General features: G+C 48.0%; 1 protein-coding gene across 5 annotated transcripts in view; it reads left to right on the top strand.

Moving 5' to 3' along the window:
• rptor (regulatory associated protein of MTOR, complex 1) overlaps positions 1-17,821 on the top strand; it is a 339,338-nt gene that overhangs the window by 289,662 nt on the left and 31,855 nt on the right. For all 5 annotated transcript variants that reach the window (XM_084128075.1, XM_084128073.1, XM_084128074.1 and 2 more), the window contains 2 exons: positions 14,320-14,444; positions 14,540-14,641. In XM_084128075.1, coding sequence (XP_083984201.1) covers positions 14,320-14,444; positions 14,540-14,641 — 227 coding nt within the window. The remainder of the gene's footprint in view (positions 1-14,319; positions 14,445-14,539; positions 14,642-17,821) is intronic.

The raw sequence follows: 17,821 nt of genomic DNA, 5'->3' as shown, positions 1-17,821 counted from the left end.
CGACTGCAGGAAGCAAAAGCCGAATCCCGGACATTTTGAACGATCTCGCCCGCCGGACAAGTCCGGGAAAAGGAGGATGGTAACCCCTACTACTCAGCTTTCTCCTACTACTCAGTTTTCTCCACAGAACAAGAGCCTGCTAGCTTAGCTTCCAAAGAACGACGGCTGACACTGTGTGTACATTCTGTGAGTGAGATCCCACCCTCTATGGACGGGTTGAAAACATGCGGGACAGCCCCTCCTACTGGCTGTAGTCTTTAGCCTCTGGCCAGAAAATCCTCAGATGATGCAATATGACGATTTTTGCGTCATCTGAGGATTTTTTCCAGACAAAAAATACATAAATCTCTCGTCTCAGGGGGATATGAGGGTGGAAAGCACAGTAATTCGAAAATACTACAGGTTTTCTACTAATACAAAGCTTAATGCTAAATCCTGAAGTATCCCTTTAATCTTCTTTAAGCACAAAGGAGCAACTGTGTCTAAAGTGCTGGAAAAGAGAGAGTTAAAAGTTTGTGTCACAATATCGAGTTCTTCTAAGCTATCTGGGATGCAGAGATGATGAAACTGATCAGGAAGATTATTAATAAAGCAATCTTTAGTGGCAGAAGTGATAGGTCTAACATATTTGTAACACGTAGTCGGCTTTGCAGCCTTGGCTAAATTAAGTTTACACAAGACTAGATAATGATCTGAGATGTCATCGCTCTGCTGCAGAATTTCAACAGCATCAACATTGATTCCATGTGATAATATTAGATCTAGAGTATGATTACGACAATGAGTAGGTCCTGACACGTGTTGTTTAACTCCAATAGAGTTAAGAATGTCTTTAAATGCCAATCCCAATGCATCTTTTTCGTTATCAACATGTATATTAAAATCACCAACAATTAGGACTTTAACTGCAGCCAGTACTAGCTCTGATAGAAAGTTCTTTGATAAAGTCTGTATGGTGCCCTGGTGGCCTGTTTATTATTTTTGAAACTAGACTGAATATTCTGAAAATATTACTATAAATTACAGCAACACCTCCCCTTTGCCTTTCAGACAAGGTTCATCTTTATAACCGTAATCTTGCGGGGTGGACTTATTTAGCCAGGTTTCTGTCAAACACAGCACATCTAGGTTATAGTCTGTAATCATATCATTAACAATAAGTGCTTTATCATTTGTTCATTTGTATTATATCTGTTTTTTTTATTTGTTGAACATCAATACAATTTTTACCCTTAGATGGGTTTGGAAGTTTTTTGTATTTCCTAATTCGGGGAACAGACACAGTCTCTATATGATGATATCTAGGTGAAAGAGGCTCTATGTGATTTATCTGACTTCAGTGACGTGAGACAGCTAGCAGACGGTTGGTTTAGCCAGTCTGTCTGCCTCCTGACCTGAGGCCCAATTCATGCTTGAGCTCTAAGACTATGTGCCATATTACTAGAGAGAAGAGCAGCACCATCCCTGGAGGGATGAGTACCATCTCTTTTCAACAGGCCAGATCTGCCCCAAAAACTTTTCCAATTGTCTATGAATTTTATATTATTTTGCGGACACCACTTAGACAACCAGCCATTGAGTGAGGACAGTCTACTAAGTATCTCACCACTCCGGCGAACAGGAAGGGGGCCAGAGCAAATTACAGTGCCTGACATCGTACTTGTGAGTTCACAGACCTCTTTAATGTTAAGTTTAGTGATCTCCCACTGGCGAAGTCAGACATCATTCGTGGCAATGTGAATAATAATCTTAGAGAGCATGAGCAGTGTTGTCCATGAATTACTCGCCACTCCCTAATCTGTCCTGCCACAGTTTCATAATGAATCGAAAATATATTTACTCTTCTAATAACAGATCTCTAAAGTTGTGTTTTGTGCCATTGATTTGGCAAAGCACCTGTAAATCGAACAAAAACCGAGCTTGCAATATGGGTAAATGTGCTTATCAAATCATGAAAGTCTGTGTTTTAATTAAATAAGTATATTGTCTATTGTGTTGCATGTTTCAAAGCAAAGTGCTGCACTGTGTTTGCGCAAGCAGCTCATAACCCTGCGTTTTCCCTATCTCAGGGAGGCTGGTTCACAGTGAAATCTCTGCATTTGGGAACATAACATGCACCAGTTATGCTTTTTCACATTCACATTATTTCTACTACATCATTCACTATGTATGAGATACTGTTTGTAGATGAGATAATGTTTATAAATCTGTAGTCACAGAAACTTAAACGTACTCGGTTACTAACGTAACCTCGGTTCTCTCTAGAGAGAGGAACGAGTACTGCGTAGAATACGCTAGGGGAAAATCCTTTTCCACGAGAATACTGAAGCCAAAAAATTATCCTTAATTTTGCATTAATGTAAAACGCATTGCTGCAGCATACAGGCATAGGCGAGACGGCTCGCGCGCCTATTGGCTGATCTGCTGGCAACTGCTTGAGCCTATCGAGCGAGACCTAGAGTGACGTCATACCCAATGACGTCATACCCTGCGTCACGTCCCGCCGAAACGGGCGTGGCTTAGGTCTATAAATGTCGCTCGCGGGCTCATATCTCTGATTTTTCACAGTGAAGCAACCAAAGCCCGTGCACGCATTGCAGGATACGCAGTACTCGTTCCTCTCTCTAGAGAGAACCGAGGTTACGTTAGTAACCGAGTACGTTCTCTTACGAGAGATTCTCTCGTACTGCGTAGAATACGCTAGGGGAACCTAATGTAAAACGCCGTGTGTGCCGGGATCTGACACCATAGACTCAAGGGGCGACAGCCCGGAGTTCATATAGTGCACAATCACCTAGGGGACTCACAGGGAATCCTGGAAGAAGAGGGGTTTAGCCACTATCTTCCTTATATGGCTGCTTAGAGCAGCACTGCTATTCACAATAGCCGTATAACTCAGGACTGACAGTGTCAGTTTAAGAGATTTGGCCGTACTAGACCGACAGTAGCCTGGCTTGTAGTGCGGGAACCTCTAGGTTGTAAAACCTTATAAATGTAGACGGAGAGGCCCAGCCTGCCGCCATACAGATATCTTGCAAGGCAATCCCACTTGACCAGGCCCACGATGAAGCCATGCTTCTCGTGGAGTGCGCCCTGACACCCAATGGGCATTGCATGCCCTTGGTTGTGTAAGCTAGCGCTATCGCGTCCACTATCCATCTGGATAGGCTCTGTTTCGAAGCGGCTAGTCCCTTAGAACGCCCGCTGAATGAAACAAAGAGCTACTCCGTCTGTCTGAAGGCAGACGAGCGAGACACATAAGCTCTTAATGCCCTGACTGGGCAGAGGAAGCTTTCGTCCTCATTTCCTTCAGTGACCGGTAGGGCAGACAGGGAAATGACCTGCGCCCTAAACGGTGTATTGAGGGATTTCGGAACATAACCGTGCTTAGGTTTGAGTATAACCCTAGAGTCATTAGGCCCAAATTCCATGCACGTCGCGCTCACTGAGAGCGCGTGTAAGTCCCCTATGCGCTTCACAGAAGCGAGAGCCAGAAGAAACGCCGTCTTGAACGACAGGTGTTTAAGATCAATCTTCTGCAAGGGCTCAAAAGGATGACCTTTCATGGCTTCCAGTACCGTAGAAAGGTCCCATATAGGGACTGTGGGAGGTCTGGGAGGATTCAGTCTCTTAGCTCCTCTAAGGAAGCGGATGACTAAATCGTTCCTTCCTATAGACTGGCCAAGCGTTGTCGTAGAGAACACTGCTATGGCCGCCACATAGACTTTGAGCGTGGAAGGGGACCTGCCCTTATCCAGCAGCTCCTGTAGGAAGGAGAGAACCTCCGTCACTCCGCAATTTAGGGGTGACAAGCCACGAGCTGTGCACCAGCCAGAAAACACCGACCATTTGGAGGCGTAGAGACGTCGCGTAGACGGAGCTCTGGCCTGCATGATCGTGTTTAACACTCCCTGTGGGAGGTCAGCGGGTACCCGTTGATGGTCCACACGTGAAGGGACCACAGCTCCGGGTGAGGATGCCAGATCGAGCCGTTGGCTTGGGAAAGGAGATCCTTCCTCAGAGGCACTGGCCATGGGGCGGTGCTTGCTAACTGCATCACAACTGGGAACCAAGGTTGGCTCGTCCAGAGCGGCGCTACAAGCAGCACTGAACATCCTTCTTCCCTGATCCGTTCCACCACCTGGGTCAGGAGGGAGACAGGGGGAAAAGCGTAGAGAGGACGGCGAGACCACATGTGGGTCAGCGCGTCCTTGCTTTTCGAGAAAAATTCTGGACAGTGAGCGTTTTCCTGAGACGCGAACAGGTCTACTTCCGCTCTGCCGAATTTCTTCCACAGCAGCTGTACTGTCTGTGGGTGTAAAGACCATTCTCCTGTCGGAACGTGGTTCCTGGACAGTCTGTCTGGTCCTATATTCAGGAGCCCTGGCACGTGCGCTGCTTTCAGCGAGAGCAGGTTGCTGCGAGCCCATATCAGGAGGCGTCTGGTTAGCTTGTACAGGGACAGGGACCTGAGGCCGCCCTGGCGATTTATGTAGGATACCACCGACACGTTGTCTGAACGTACTAGGACGTGGTACCCCTTTATCAGGGGACGAAAGCGTGTGAGTGCTTTGCTCACTGCTAACATCTCGAGGCAATTTATATGAAGGAGCTTCTCCCGTTTTGACCATTGGCCAAAGAGTGGTCTGCCCTCGAGCAGCGCTCCCCATCCTGATGCGGATGCGTCCGTGGACACCACCATCAGTCTCGAGGAAGTCCCCAGGCTTACACCTGAGTGGTACCAGTCTTTTGCCAAGGGTTCAAAGCTGAAACGCACGCTTGATTGACCTTGAGGCGAAGCCGACCGGAGGCCCACGCTCTGTGAGGCACTCTCTCTCTGAGCCAGAACTGCAGTGGGCGCATGCGCAGCAGGCCCAACTGGAGAACTGATGATGCTGAGGCCATCAGACCTAGCATCCTTTGAAATTTCTTGAGAGGGACTACAGCGCCGCAGCGAAAGGAGCCGACTGCGTGGTCTCAACGCGCGCCGTGTGGCGGCGAGGGCACCGGCGAAACTGTAACGAATAGCCTTCTTTTATGATGTTCAGCACCCATTTCGAAACCCCGGGAAGCTTTGCCCACGCGTCTGCACGGGTAGCTAGGGGCTGGGTGCGAAGCGCGCTTTGATCGGCTCGCGATACAGCGGCTTCGGTGAACTGTGACATAAGCGTCGCGCTCATGACATCTGAGGCAGGGGGCGCGCTGATAACAGCGGGCAGTATGCCCGCGCTCGACTCCTCTGTGGTGGTTAACCGAGAGGGGGAGGGCTGGGCGAGTTCCATTGGAACTGTCATGTCTGTGGACGTGGGCGCAGGGTAGCGGGCACGTTTACCACTTTCATAGCATCGCTCGCTTGAGCAGAGCGTCTGCATACTGGTTTCGTTTTTACAGAAACCGTGGGACATGCAGGAAGTAGCGTATGTGGGCACTGGGTCGTGGGCACGTTTGCTACGTTTAATGCGCAATCGATCTGGGTCGATTTTATGTGCGCGAGCCCCGTATGAGGGGCTGTGCTTGTGTGTAGGAATGGGCACTGAGTAGTGGGCATTTTTTCTACACATGAAACACCATCGGCCGTGGCCGGGACACCAGAAAATACACTCTTTAAGAGATTTATCTGGGTAGCCATAAAAACGGCTTTTGTGTGCAGGCAAGCGGGCAATGGAACCGGCTTGTTGGCTGCTAAATACGCTGGACCAGTCACATTTCTTGGAACTGGACGAGCGGCGAGCTTTGGTGGAAGTCCGGCCGCAGCGGGACTTGGACACCGTCGCTTTCCTAGGCGTGCTAGGACGACTTCGGGGCCTCAGGTTTCAACGCAATCTTCGGCCGCAGGCCACGCGGGGCGGGGCGGCGGCTGGAAGAGCGAGAGCGCGGTCTCGAGCCCTGGGTCTGGCGGCGTTGAGAAGAGGAGGCGGCGGGCGGAGGCTTAGGCTGTGAGCTCTGGGCAGACGGTTTCGCACGGCCTGCTGCAGAGCTGGAGCGCTTCGGGAGGAAGTGCTTCATGGCCTGGGTCGCTTTCTGTACCTCAGCGAACCTGTCGGTGAAATCTTTGACCGAGGTTCCGAAGAGGCCGGCAGGGGAAAGCGGCGCGTCGAGGAACGCGGTGCGCTCCGACTCAGACATGTCCGAGAGCGTTAGCCAGAGATGTCTCTCAGACACGGTGAGCGAGGCCATGCTCCGTCCTATGGCCTGTGCCGCAGACTTGGTAGCGCGGAGAGCGAGGTCTGTAGCGCTCCTCAGGTCTGGCACGCAGATTGCGTCAGGTCCTTTCTCGTCCAGCTTGCGGAGGAGATCGGCCTTGTATATCTGGAGCGTGGCCATGGTGTGCAACGCTGACGCGGCCTGCCCGGCGGCGGAGAAAGCGCGGCGGAGCAGGGATGACGTCGTGCGGCAGGCTTTTGAGGGCAGTGCCATCTTAGCACGCCGTCCAGCGGAGGGCGGGCATAAGTGCACTGCAATAGCCTCTTCGACCGGCGGCAGGGAGTGGTATCCTCTGTTCTTGGCGTCGTCGACAGCGGAGAACGCCAGAGAAACAGAAGAACGAGTCCTGGCCGAAAAAGGGGAGTTCCAAGATTTAGCGACTTCTTCGTGAAGCTCAGGAAGAAAGGGCGCTGGCTTGGATGCAGGCGAAGTGCGCTCCCCGGGCAGGAAGTAGCCGTCCAGTCGATTGTGAGCGGGCTGCTCACTCAATCGAGGCCGAGGCTCGCCGTGGCCTGAGTGAGAACGCGAATGAGCTCCGCCTCAATGCTCGCTCTCTTTCCCGTCGAAGCCCAGGCAGGGGGCGCGAGATCCTCAGAGCTCGCCCAGCCCTCACTGCCTGATGCTAGGAGAGAGCAGGAATCCCCTTCTCGCAGTATCGCGTCAACCTCATCCGCGTCGTCGACAGAAGCGGCGGCAGACCGCGGCCGTTGTCCGTCAGGAAGCGAGACAGATGAAGCCGGTGAAGCAGCAGGCGAGCTTTAGCGGCTGGGAGAAGGTTCCGGGATTCGTTGAGCGCGGCGCTTTTTGCGGTGCGGCACTACAGCAGGTGTGGGCGCAGTCTCGTTAAAGAATGCCAAGCGAGTCCTCAGAGTCGCTATGGGCAACAGCTCGCAGTGAGGGCAGCCGCCGTCAGCGAGCGCGAGAGCTGCGTGTTCTTCACCCAGGCAGGAAACGCAAACCACGTGGCGGTCCCCGTCGCTGAGTGTGGCTCTGCACGAGCCGCAGGAAGGCATCTTAAAAAAGACGCGAGCTCTTTCAGTCAGTGTGTGTCGCGCCGGCGAGCACACACACAGTGCAGAGAAAAGGATATAGGCGCTCGATAGCGCAGCAGGAAGGCGATGAAGGCGGCGCGGCCAGCAGCTTCTCGACTCGTCCCGCTGAGATGCTTCTTCAACAGCGCGGCTTCTTCTCGGATCCAGCGATGTGAGTTGCTTCGCTGAAGGATTAAAAATCAGAGATATGAGCCCGCGAGCGACATTTATAGACCTAAGCCACGGCCGTTTCGGTGGGACGTGACGCAGAGGGCGCAAAGCGCCCTCATTGGGTATGACATCACTCTAGGTCTCGCTCGATAGGCTCAAGCAGTTGCCAGCAGATCAGCCAATAGGCGCGCAAGCTGTCTCGCCTATGCCTGTATGCTGCAGCAATGCGTTTTACATTAATGCAAAATTAAGGATAATTTTTTGGCTTCAGTATTCTCGTGGAAAAGGATTTTCCCCTAGCGTATTCTACGCAGTACGAGAGAATCTCTCGTAAGAGAACTGTAGGTTTCCACCAAATTCAAAGCTTGAGGGTTTAACTCTTGCAAGTGAAGAAAAAGAAATCAAGACAGCACTGTCATTTTACTACTGTAGTGCAAGTAAGGAATAATTGATGACGAAGGGGCTTTAATTATTGGAAAAAATAATCCTCACCTGAGGTGATAATGCAGCCATGACACGGATTATTATTAAAAATAAGCTTGCAGAGCCTGCAACAGCCTGCAGTCAATTATTCCGCTTATACTACAGTTACCACACCTCAAAACATTGTTCAGATGATGTATTTTTGTCCTTAAAGCGCTCGTGTGTAGGACTAACTTCTTACACATCTGGTACCAAGCCTCCATTGCTAATTCCAAAACGTCATTTTAGAGCTAGTAACGGAGGCTTGATCCATTGATAGTAGACTAATGCAGTTATTAGAGAGAAAGAGAGAGTTTTCAAGCGTGTGTGAATTACCTGAGTCTGTGCATCTCTCAACAGTGTTCGGCACCAGCGTCTCTACTATAATAGTGAAATTTTAATAGTGAAAGTAAAGTTTATCTGCTCCAAGGACCATTTATGGCGTTATTTCCTCGCTAGTAAGAAATGGCATGTAGCTTTTAAGTTCCATCCATCCATCTTCTTCCGCTTATCCGGGGCCGGGTCGCGGGGGCAGCAGTCTAAGCAGAGATCCCCAGACTTCCCTCTCCCTAGACACTTCCTCCAGCTCTTCTGGGGGGACACCGAGGCGTTCCCAGGCCAGCCGGGAGACATAGTCTCTCCAGCGTGTCCTAGGTCTTCCCCGGGGTCTCCTCCCAGTGGGACGCGCCCGGAACACCTTCCCGGGAAGGCGTCCAGGAGGCATCCGGAACAGATGCCCGAGCCACCTCAGCTGACCCCTCTCGATGTGGAGGAGCAGCGGCTCTACTCTGAGCTCCTCCCGAGTGACCGAGCTTCTCACCCTATCTCTAAGGGATCGCCCAGCCACCCTGCGGAGAAAGCTCATTTCGGCCGCCTGTATCCGGGATCTTGTCCTTTCGGTCATGACCCAAAGCTCATGACCATAGGTGAGAGTAGGAACGTAGATTGACCGGTAAATCGAGAGCTTCGCCTTGCGGCTCAGCTCTTTCTTTACCACGACAGACCGGTACATCGACCGCATTACTGCAGAAGCTGCACCGATCCGTCTGTCAATCTCCCGTTCCATCCTTCCCTCACTCGTGAACAAAACCCCAAGATACTTAAACTCCTCCACTTGAGGCAGGAACTCTCCACCAACCTGAAGTGGGCAAGCCACCCTTTTCCGACTGAGGACCATGGCCTCGGATTTGGAGGTGCTGATTCTCATCCCAGCCGCTTCACACTCGGCTGCAAACCGTCCCAGTGCATGCTGAAGGTCCTGGCTTGATGAGGCCAACACGACAACATCATCCGCAAAGAGCAGAGACGAAATCGTGTTGTCACCAAACCTGACACCCTCCGGCCCCTGGCTGCGCCTAGAAATTCTGTCCATAAAAATTATGAACAGAACCGGCGACAAAGGGCAGCCCTGCCGGAGTCCAACATGCACCGGGAACAAGTCTGACTTACTGCTGGCAATACGAACCAAGCTCCTGCTTCGGTCGTACAGGGACCGGACAGCCCTTAGCAAAGGGCCCCGGACCCCATACTCCCGGAGCACCCTCCACAGGCTGCCACGAGGGACACAGTCGAATGCCTTCTCCAAATCCACAAAGCACATGTGGACTGGTTGGGCAAACTCCCATGAACCCTCTAGCACCCCGTAGAGGGTATAGAGCTGGTCCAGTGTTCCACGGCCTGGACGAAAACCACACTGTTCCTCCTGAATCCGAGGTTATACTATCGGCCGGATTCTCCTCTCCAGTACCCTGGCATAGACTTTCCCAGGGAGGCTGAGAAGTGTGATCCCCCTGTAGTTGGAACACACCCTCCGGTCCCCCTTCTTAAAAAGAGGGACCACCACCCCGGTCTGCCATCCCAGAGGCACTGTCCCCGACTGCCACGCGATGCTGCAGAGGCGTGTCAGCCAAGACAGCCCCACAACATCCAGAGACTTGAGGTACTCAGGGCGGATCTCATCCACCCCCGGTGCCTTGCCACCGAGGAGTTTCTTGACTACCTCGGTGACTTCAGCTTGGGTGATGGACGAGTCCACCTCTGAGCCCTCAGCCTCTGCTTCCTCAATGGAAGACGTGACAGCGGGATTGAGGAGATCCTCGAAGTATTCCTTCCACCATCCAATGACATCCCCAGTTGAGGTCAACAGCTCCCCACTTCTACTGTAAACAGCGTTGGTAGGGCACTGCTTCCCCCTCCTGAGGCGCCGGACGGTTTGCCAGAATCTCTTCGAGGCCAGCCGATAGTCCTTCTCCATGGCCTCACCGAACTCCTCCCAGGCCCGAGTTTTTGCCTCCACAACCACCCGGGCTGCAGTCCGCTTGGCCTGCCGGTACCCGTCAGCTGCCTCAGGAGTCCCACAAGCCAACCAGGCCCGATAGGACTCCTCCTTCAGCTTGACGGCATCCCTTACTTCCGGTGTCCACCACCGGGTTCGGGGATTGCCGCCTCGACAGGCACCGGAGACCTTACGGCCACAGCTCCGAGCGGCCGCTTCGACAATGGAGGTGGAGAACATGGTCCACTCGGACTCAATATCTCCAGCCTCCCTCGGGATCCGGTCGAAGCTCCGCCGGAGGTGGGAGTTGAAGATCTCTCTGACAGGAGACTCGGCCAAACGTTCCCAGCAGACCCTCACAGTACGCTTGGGTCTGCCGAGTCTGTCCATTTTCCTCCCCCGCCATCGGATCCAACTCACCACCAGGTGGTGATCAGTTGACAGCTCCGCCCCTCTCTTCACCCGAGTGTCCAAGACATAAGGCCGGAGGTCAGATGAAACGACTACTAAGTCGATCATCGACCTACGGCCTAGGGTGTCCTGGTGCCACGTGTACTGATGGACACCCTTATGCTTGAACATGGTGTTCGTTATGGACAAGCTGTAACTAGCACAGAAGTCCAATAACTGAACACCACTCGGGTTCAGATCAGGGAGGCCGTTCCTCCCAATCACGCCACTCCAGGTGTCACTGTCGCTGCCCACGTGGGCGTTGAAGTCCCCCAGTAAAACGACGGAGTCCCCAGTCGGAGCACTTTCCAGCACCCCTCCCAGAGACTCCAAGAAGGCCGGGTACTCTGCACTGCCGTTTGGCCCGTAGGCACAAACGACAGTGAGAGACCTATCCCCGACCCGAAGGCGCAGGGAAGCGACCCTCTCGTTCACCGGGGTAAACTCCAACACATGGCAGCTGAGCTGGGGGGCTATAAGCAAACCCACACCAGCTCGCCGCCTCTCACCATGGGCAACTCCAGAGTGGTGAAGAGTCCATCCTCTCTCGAGGAGTGTGGTTCCAGAGCCCAAGCTGTGCGTAGAGGTGATCCCGACTATCGCTAGTCGGAACCTCTCAACCTCACGCACAATCTCAGGCTCCTTCCCCGCCAGCGAGGTGACATTCCACGTCCCTAGAGCTAGTTTCCGTGTCCAGGGATCGGGCTGTCGAGGCCCCCGCCTTCGACTGCCGCCCGATTCTCTAAGCACCGGCCCCTTACGGTCCCTCCTGTAGGTGGTGAGCCCACGGGAAGGCGGCCCCACGTCGCTCCTTCGGGCTGAGCCCGGCCGGACCCCGTGGGGGGAGGCCCGGCCACCAGGCGCTCGCATACGAGCCCCAACCCCAGGCCTGGCTCCAGGGTGGGGCCCCGGCTGCGCCATACCGGGCGACGTCACGGTCCTTGGAATAAATTTCTTCATAAGGGGGGATCTGAACCGCTCTTAGTCTGACCCGTCGCCTAGGACCTGTTTGCCTTGGGAGACCCTACCAGGGGCATATAGCCCCGGACAACATAGCTCCTAGGGTCATTCGGGTACTCAAACCCCTCCACCACGTTAAGGTGGCAGTTCAAGGAGGGGGCTTTTAAGTTGCTTTTAAGTTGTTTAACTATTTATCTTTAACAATTTACTGCTAAAATTGTCAGAGCATCTCTGACAACACGATTTTGTGTAAGTGTGTCCATACTGTATGTGTGTGCGTTTTAGTGGGTGAGAGAGAGCGAGAGAAAGAGAGTAGGCCTATATGCTGTCCGTACATAAAAAACTGCTTGGTCAGTATCATTGTGGATTTTGGTTCTTTTGCTGTTATGGTCTGTAAGGACCTTTGAAATAACTGAAATCATTTGGCGAATGATATGGAACTATAATCCGGTCAAGACTTGCCTGGAACTACTTTAGCCATGTTCTATTAAATTCTATCCAATTCTATTGAAACTAATTCAGTCATTTATTTGTCATCAGTCAGAAATGTTCTGTTACATGCTTCAAAATGTTTTAGCAAAAAACGATATATATATATATATGCATGCATACATACATACATACATACATACATACATACATGTATATATACACTCACCTAAAGGATTATTAGGAACACCATACTAATACTGTGTTTGACCCCCTTTCGCCTTCAGAACTGCCTTAATTCTACGTGGCATTGATTCAACAAGGTGCTGAAAGCATTCTTTAGAAATGTTGGCCCATATTGATAGGATAGCATCTTGCAGTTGATGGAGATTTGTGGGATGCACATCCAGGGCACGAAGCTCCCGTTCCACCACATCCCAAAGATGCTCTATTGGGTTGAGATCTGGTGACTGTGGGGGCCATTTTAGTACAGTGAACTCATTGTCATGTTCAAGAAACCAATTTGAAATGATTCGAGCTTTGTGACATGGTGCATTATCCTGCTGGAAGTAGCCATCAGAGGATGGGTACATGGTGGTCATAAAGGGATGGACATGGTCAGAAACAATGCTCAGGTAGGCCGTGGCATTTAAACGATGCCCAATTGGCACTAAGGGGCCTGAAGTGTGCCAAGAAAACATCCCCCACACCATTACACCACCACCACCAGCCTGCACAGTGGTAACAAGGCATGATGGATCCATGTTCTCATTCTGTTTACGCCAAATTCTGACTCTACCATCTGAATGTCTCAACAAAAATCGAGACTCATCAGACCAGGCAACATTTTTCCAGTCTTCAACTGTCCAATTTTGGTGAGCTCGTGCAAATTGTAGCCTCTTTTTCCTATTTGTAGTGGAGATGAGTGGTACCCGGTGGGGTCTTCTGCTGTTGTAGCCCATCCGCCTCAAGGTTGTGCATGTTGTGGCTTCACAAATGCTTTGCTGCATACCTCGGTTGTAACGAGTTGTTATTTCAGTCAAAGTTGCTCTTCTATCAGCTTGAATCAGTCGGCCCATTCTCCTCTGACCTCTAGCATCAACAAGGCATTTTCTCCCACAGGACTGCCGCATACTGGATGTTTTTCCCTTTTCACACCATTCTTTGTAAACCCTAGAAATGGTTGTGCGTGAAAATCCCAGTAACTGAGCAGATTGTGAAATACTCAGACCGGCCGTCTGGCACCAACAACCATGCCACGCTCAAAATTGCTTAAATCACCTTTCTTTCCCATTCTGACATTCAGTTTGGAGTTCAGGAGATTGTCTTGACCAGGACCACACCCCTAAATGCATTGAAGCAACTGCCATGTGATTGGTTGATTAGATAATTAATTGCATTAATGAGAAATTGAACAGGTGTTCCTAATAATCCTTTAGGTGAGTGTACATCAGAGTCCCTTGTTTTAAGTCTAATAGGACAAAGAACTATTTTATACCTAGTGCAATTCGGTTGTTAAATTTGCACAATTCTTTGACCTAGATGAGTAGTAGTGTAACAGAGTTTTTAATTAGTAGTTTGTGTTGTTTATTCGTATGTGTATGTGGTGTTTACCTGTTGTGCTACCTGTATGTTTACCTCGCTGCAAGACAAGTTTCCCTTAGGGGACAATAAACTGAAACTGAATTGAACTGAACTGAATACATGCATGCATGCATGCATAGATAGATAGATAGATAGATAGATAGATAGATAGATAGATAGATATGCATACACTGCCGTTCAAAAGTTTGGGATAGGTACGATATTTTATGTTTTTAATAAATAGTCTCTTGTGCTCACAAGGCTGCATTTATTTGATTGAAAATACAACAAAAAACAGTAATATTGTTAAATAGTATGACAATTTAAAATAACTATTTTATATTTGAAATTTCTGTGATCCAAAGCTGAATTTTCAGCGTCATTACTCCAGTCTTCAGTGTCACATGATCCTTCAGAAATCATTCTTATGCTATGTTTGCTATGCATTCTTATGTGGTGCTCAAAAAACATTAATTATTATTATCAATCTTGAAATCAGTTGTGTAAGTTTCTTTTTTCAGGATTCTTTGCAACTGTTTTTAATAATCTGGATTAGTTACATTTTGTAATGAGATACATTATATATTATGTATAATTTGTAACACGTAATGTTATCTGTTCATTAGAGACATGTATTTGGCTTGTTCGTGTTTGACATGTCCATGCTGCTAATTTTCTTGCTAAACTCACGTTAGCTGTGCATAGAGAAGCATAGTGAATTGTATTTAAATTGTATTCTCTGTTTGTGTGCAGTTTTTGGGACTGGGAGAAAGGAGAGAGGTTGGATTATTTCTACAATGGGAACCCACGGTACACACGTATCACATCCATGGAGTATCTTAATGGGCATGACTGCTCTCTCCTCCTCACTGCTACTGGTCTGTTCACCTATCAGTCATGTTGACACAGACTTTGAATGGTTCTCATCTTTGTCAGTTTCTGTGCTGACTTTCACCATGCCACTTTTTCGCAGATGACGGAGCATTGCGAATTTGGAAGAACTTTGCTGACCAGAGGAATCCAGAGATGGTCACAGCATGGCAGGGGCTGTCCGACATGCTGCCCACCACACGAGGTTTGCTTTCACACTCACAAACACTGTGCAGATACCACTCTTCTCCTGTCATCTGAGTTTATTTTCCCTATCTACCTTACACTTGGCCAGTGTTTGAAAAAATCTGTTGGTATTTCCAGTCTTCCTGCATGATGCGGGAGTGGGACTGTAGAGATGCCCATGGGTGCTCTGGTATGAAAGCAGAATATTAGTCATTGTATTAGTTTCAGTTTTGTTGGTTTATATATATATTATATTTATGTATATATTAGGATTGCTTATAACTTTTCTGTGATTTATATTAGCTCTATTCTCTTTTTCTTTAGTGTATGTGCACAGACTGACAATCTTATGAAAAGGTTTTAAACATTCAGACCATTGCCAAATAATTGTTGCTCTGTCTGTTGAAGAAGTTAAGACTCCCAATATCAACTTACAAATCTGACAAGACTAAATGGTTTCACTTTATTTTGATGGTCCCTTTAACACATTCTGTTGACTGTAAGTAATGTTGCATCTACATGTCTACTAACTCTCATTAGAGTGTTAGTCGGGTATTAGTAGACTGGTAGGGTTAGAGTTAGAATAAGTTGACATGTAGTTGCAAAGTTACTTCTAGTCAGTAGAGTGTCTGTTGGAGGATCATCACAATAACGTGTTGGCAGATATTAACCCCCTGGGGTCGGCTATCGCGCCGGCGCGATAGGCTCGTTTTTTTCCGTATGAGTGCAAAAAATAAATTAAAAAAAAATATTAATTTTTATCTTATATGCTTGTTATACATCAATCGATCCTGTTTAGTGTGTATTTTTTTGTGTATGCTCATAATAAAAACAAAGTGTTGTGCTTTTCGCCAAATAAAGAAAAATAAACATGATGCGAGTTCTGTCTACTCTCCGTCAGTGAAGTCAATTCTGAAACGCGTCCGAAAATGAACTGTAACTCAGCGAATACTCAGTCAAACAGGCATACAGACACACAGGCATGAAGCTTGAATTCTCTTCTTTTAAATGAAGTAATTTTTATAAAAAACAAATATTCACAGTTTATATAATATGTATGTAAAGAGAGAGATGTCAGTCGTTCTCATCTCAGCTAATTAAGTTTTAATGTGACTCCGCCTACGGAGACCGTGCTATTCAAACGCAAATGTGAGGCGATCCATACAAACCTGTGAAACGCCCACATCCGCTGGATAAGGCCGGTGAAACACTGGATGCGTGGCGTAAGCGTCTCAGCTGCGTGGCGTGTCCGTTTTTATTTCGGCTCCCATGTTAACAGTTTAGAGTTTGTACACTGCCTGTGTGAGACGCACACGACGCGGCGCGTCACGAGCCGCGTGGAAAACGCGTGCATTCTAGAAATAGAACCGACGCCTATTTTTCACGCGACACGCAAGCGTCTTGGAAGCGTTTCCATGCAAAATTGAATAGGAAAATCTGTTTATTTGTCATTTTGACACGAATACATATTAATAAATGTCCTTTTGATGTTTAAAAGTGTCTAGGTTTTGACATAAATGCAAATATAAATGTAATTTACGAAATATGATCGATTTTCAAATACTGCTGTATTGAATGAACAGCTTTTAGCAAACTCTATTGCTATACTGAGATGAGGAATATATACTGTATGTGTTTTGTCAAAAATAAAGTCATCAACTAACTAATGAATGCTTTACTTTGAAATACGTATGATAAAATGTATACTTTAGTTTTGAAAGACGTTGACTAGTTTTGAAAAGATTATAAAGTATGTATGTGCATGCATATATATATATATGTGTGTGTATATATGAAGAGTTCAGATGCAAAAGCCTCTAAATGCCATCTGAAATTTTCTTCTAGAATGATCATTTTTATGAAGCTTGTATATTTAAGTTAGCTATAGGTGACACACCTGAATGAATGGCTCATTAAGTATGCAGGGACATTGTCTCACCAGGTGTGAACTACTAAATATGCATGATGCTGTTGGAGCGTTTACGCCCCATCCGCATATTGGCTTTCCAAACTAAAAGTGTTTCACAAAACTAAAATCAATGTATAGTTTTATGTGAATGATTAGGCAGGATGATTTTCACATCATTTTGAAGAAAAAACTCTAGGCGATGACATCCATTAGTCAAAAGTCTTATTGCCACATATTTAGTATGTGTTTTGTGGCCTTATTTCAGAAACTTTCATTTTTAGTTTTTTCGATAACCTTGCATAAACATTATTCTCTCAAAAATGAAAACATGTACATACATGTGGCTCACATATTATGGAAGTCCTGTTTGTGCTATATAGAGTGAATTTACACCTTTGCCATTAATATGTTTATAAGCAACTGAAAAAAGCACAAATGTCAGGGCATGTCAGAACATCTCAAGGACCCCAAAAACACCCCAGACTCCAGAGGGTTAAGCAGACAGTCTACTAATACTTTAATGAGAGTTAGTTGACACATAGATGCATCACTACTAATAGTCAACAGGATGTTCAAACGGGACCATCAAAATAAAGTGTTACCAACTAAACAAAATAATATTATCGTCCCAGTGCCTTCTCATTATTCCCGGTGGATAATACCTAGATGAATTCCTAGGTGTCAAATCTCATTTCAAGCTCTTCCAAATGTTCAAATTTGGTACTGTCACTATAACAAATGAAGTTTGGCTGTGTTTGAAATGGCATACTAATGTGTACTATTCATGCTATTTCTATAGTATGCTGTCTCCATATTGTGTGTACTGCACAATATGCACATTTAATTTAAATAAAAAATTACTGTATCCCATTCTATCTTTGAGTCGTTGGGCCCTATTTTAACGATCTGAAACGCAAGTATCAAACGTGAAACGCAAGTAACTTTGTGGGCGGATTTCGGGCGCTGTTGCTATTATACCGGTGGGATAAATGACTCTTGCGCCCAACGCAAATCTAAAATGGGTTGGTCTGAAGTAGCTACATTACTCATAGGTGTGGTTTGGGCGTAACGTGCAATAAACCAATCACAGCGTCATCTCACATTCCCTTTAAAAGCAGGCGCGCTTGTTCCATGGCGGATTGCTATTATAACGGGCAGATTTGCCAGGCGCACGCCAGGAGCGGTTCACAGCCGAGGAGACCGACGTTCTCGTCAGGGCCGTAAAAGACAGAGTGACATTGTATGGGGATGGGAGAAACCCACCCAAATAAGCTTCAGTTAAACAGGCTT

The sequence above is a fragment of the Abramis brama genome, assembly GCF_963993115.1.
Source record: "Abramis brama genome assembly, chromosome: 11".
Taxonomy (NCBI): domain Eukaryota; kingdom Metazoa; phylum Chordata; class Actinopteri; order Cypriniformes; family Leuciscidae; genus Abramis; species Abramis brama.
This window is presented reverse-complemented; position numbering and strand designations above follow the sequence as displayed.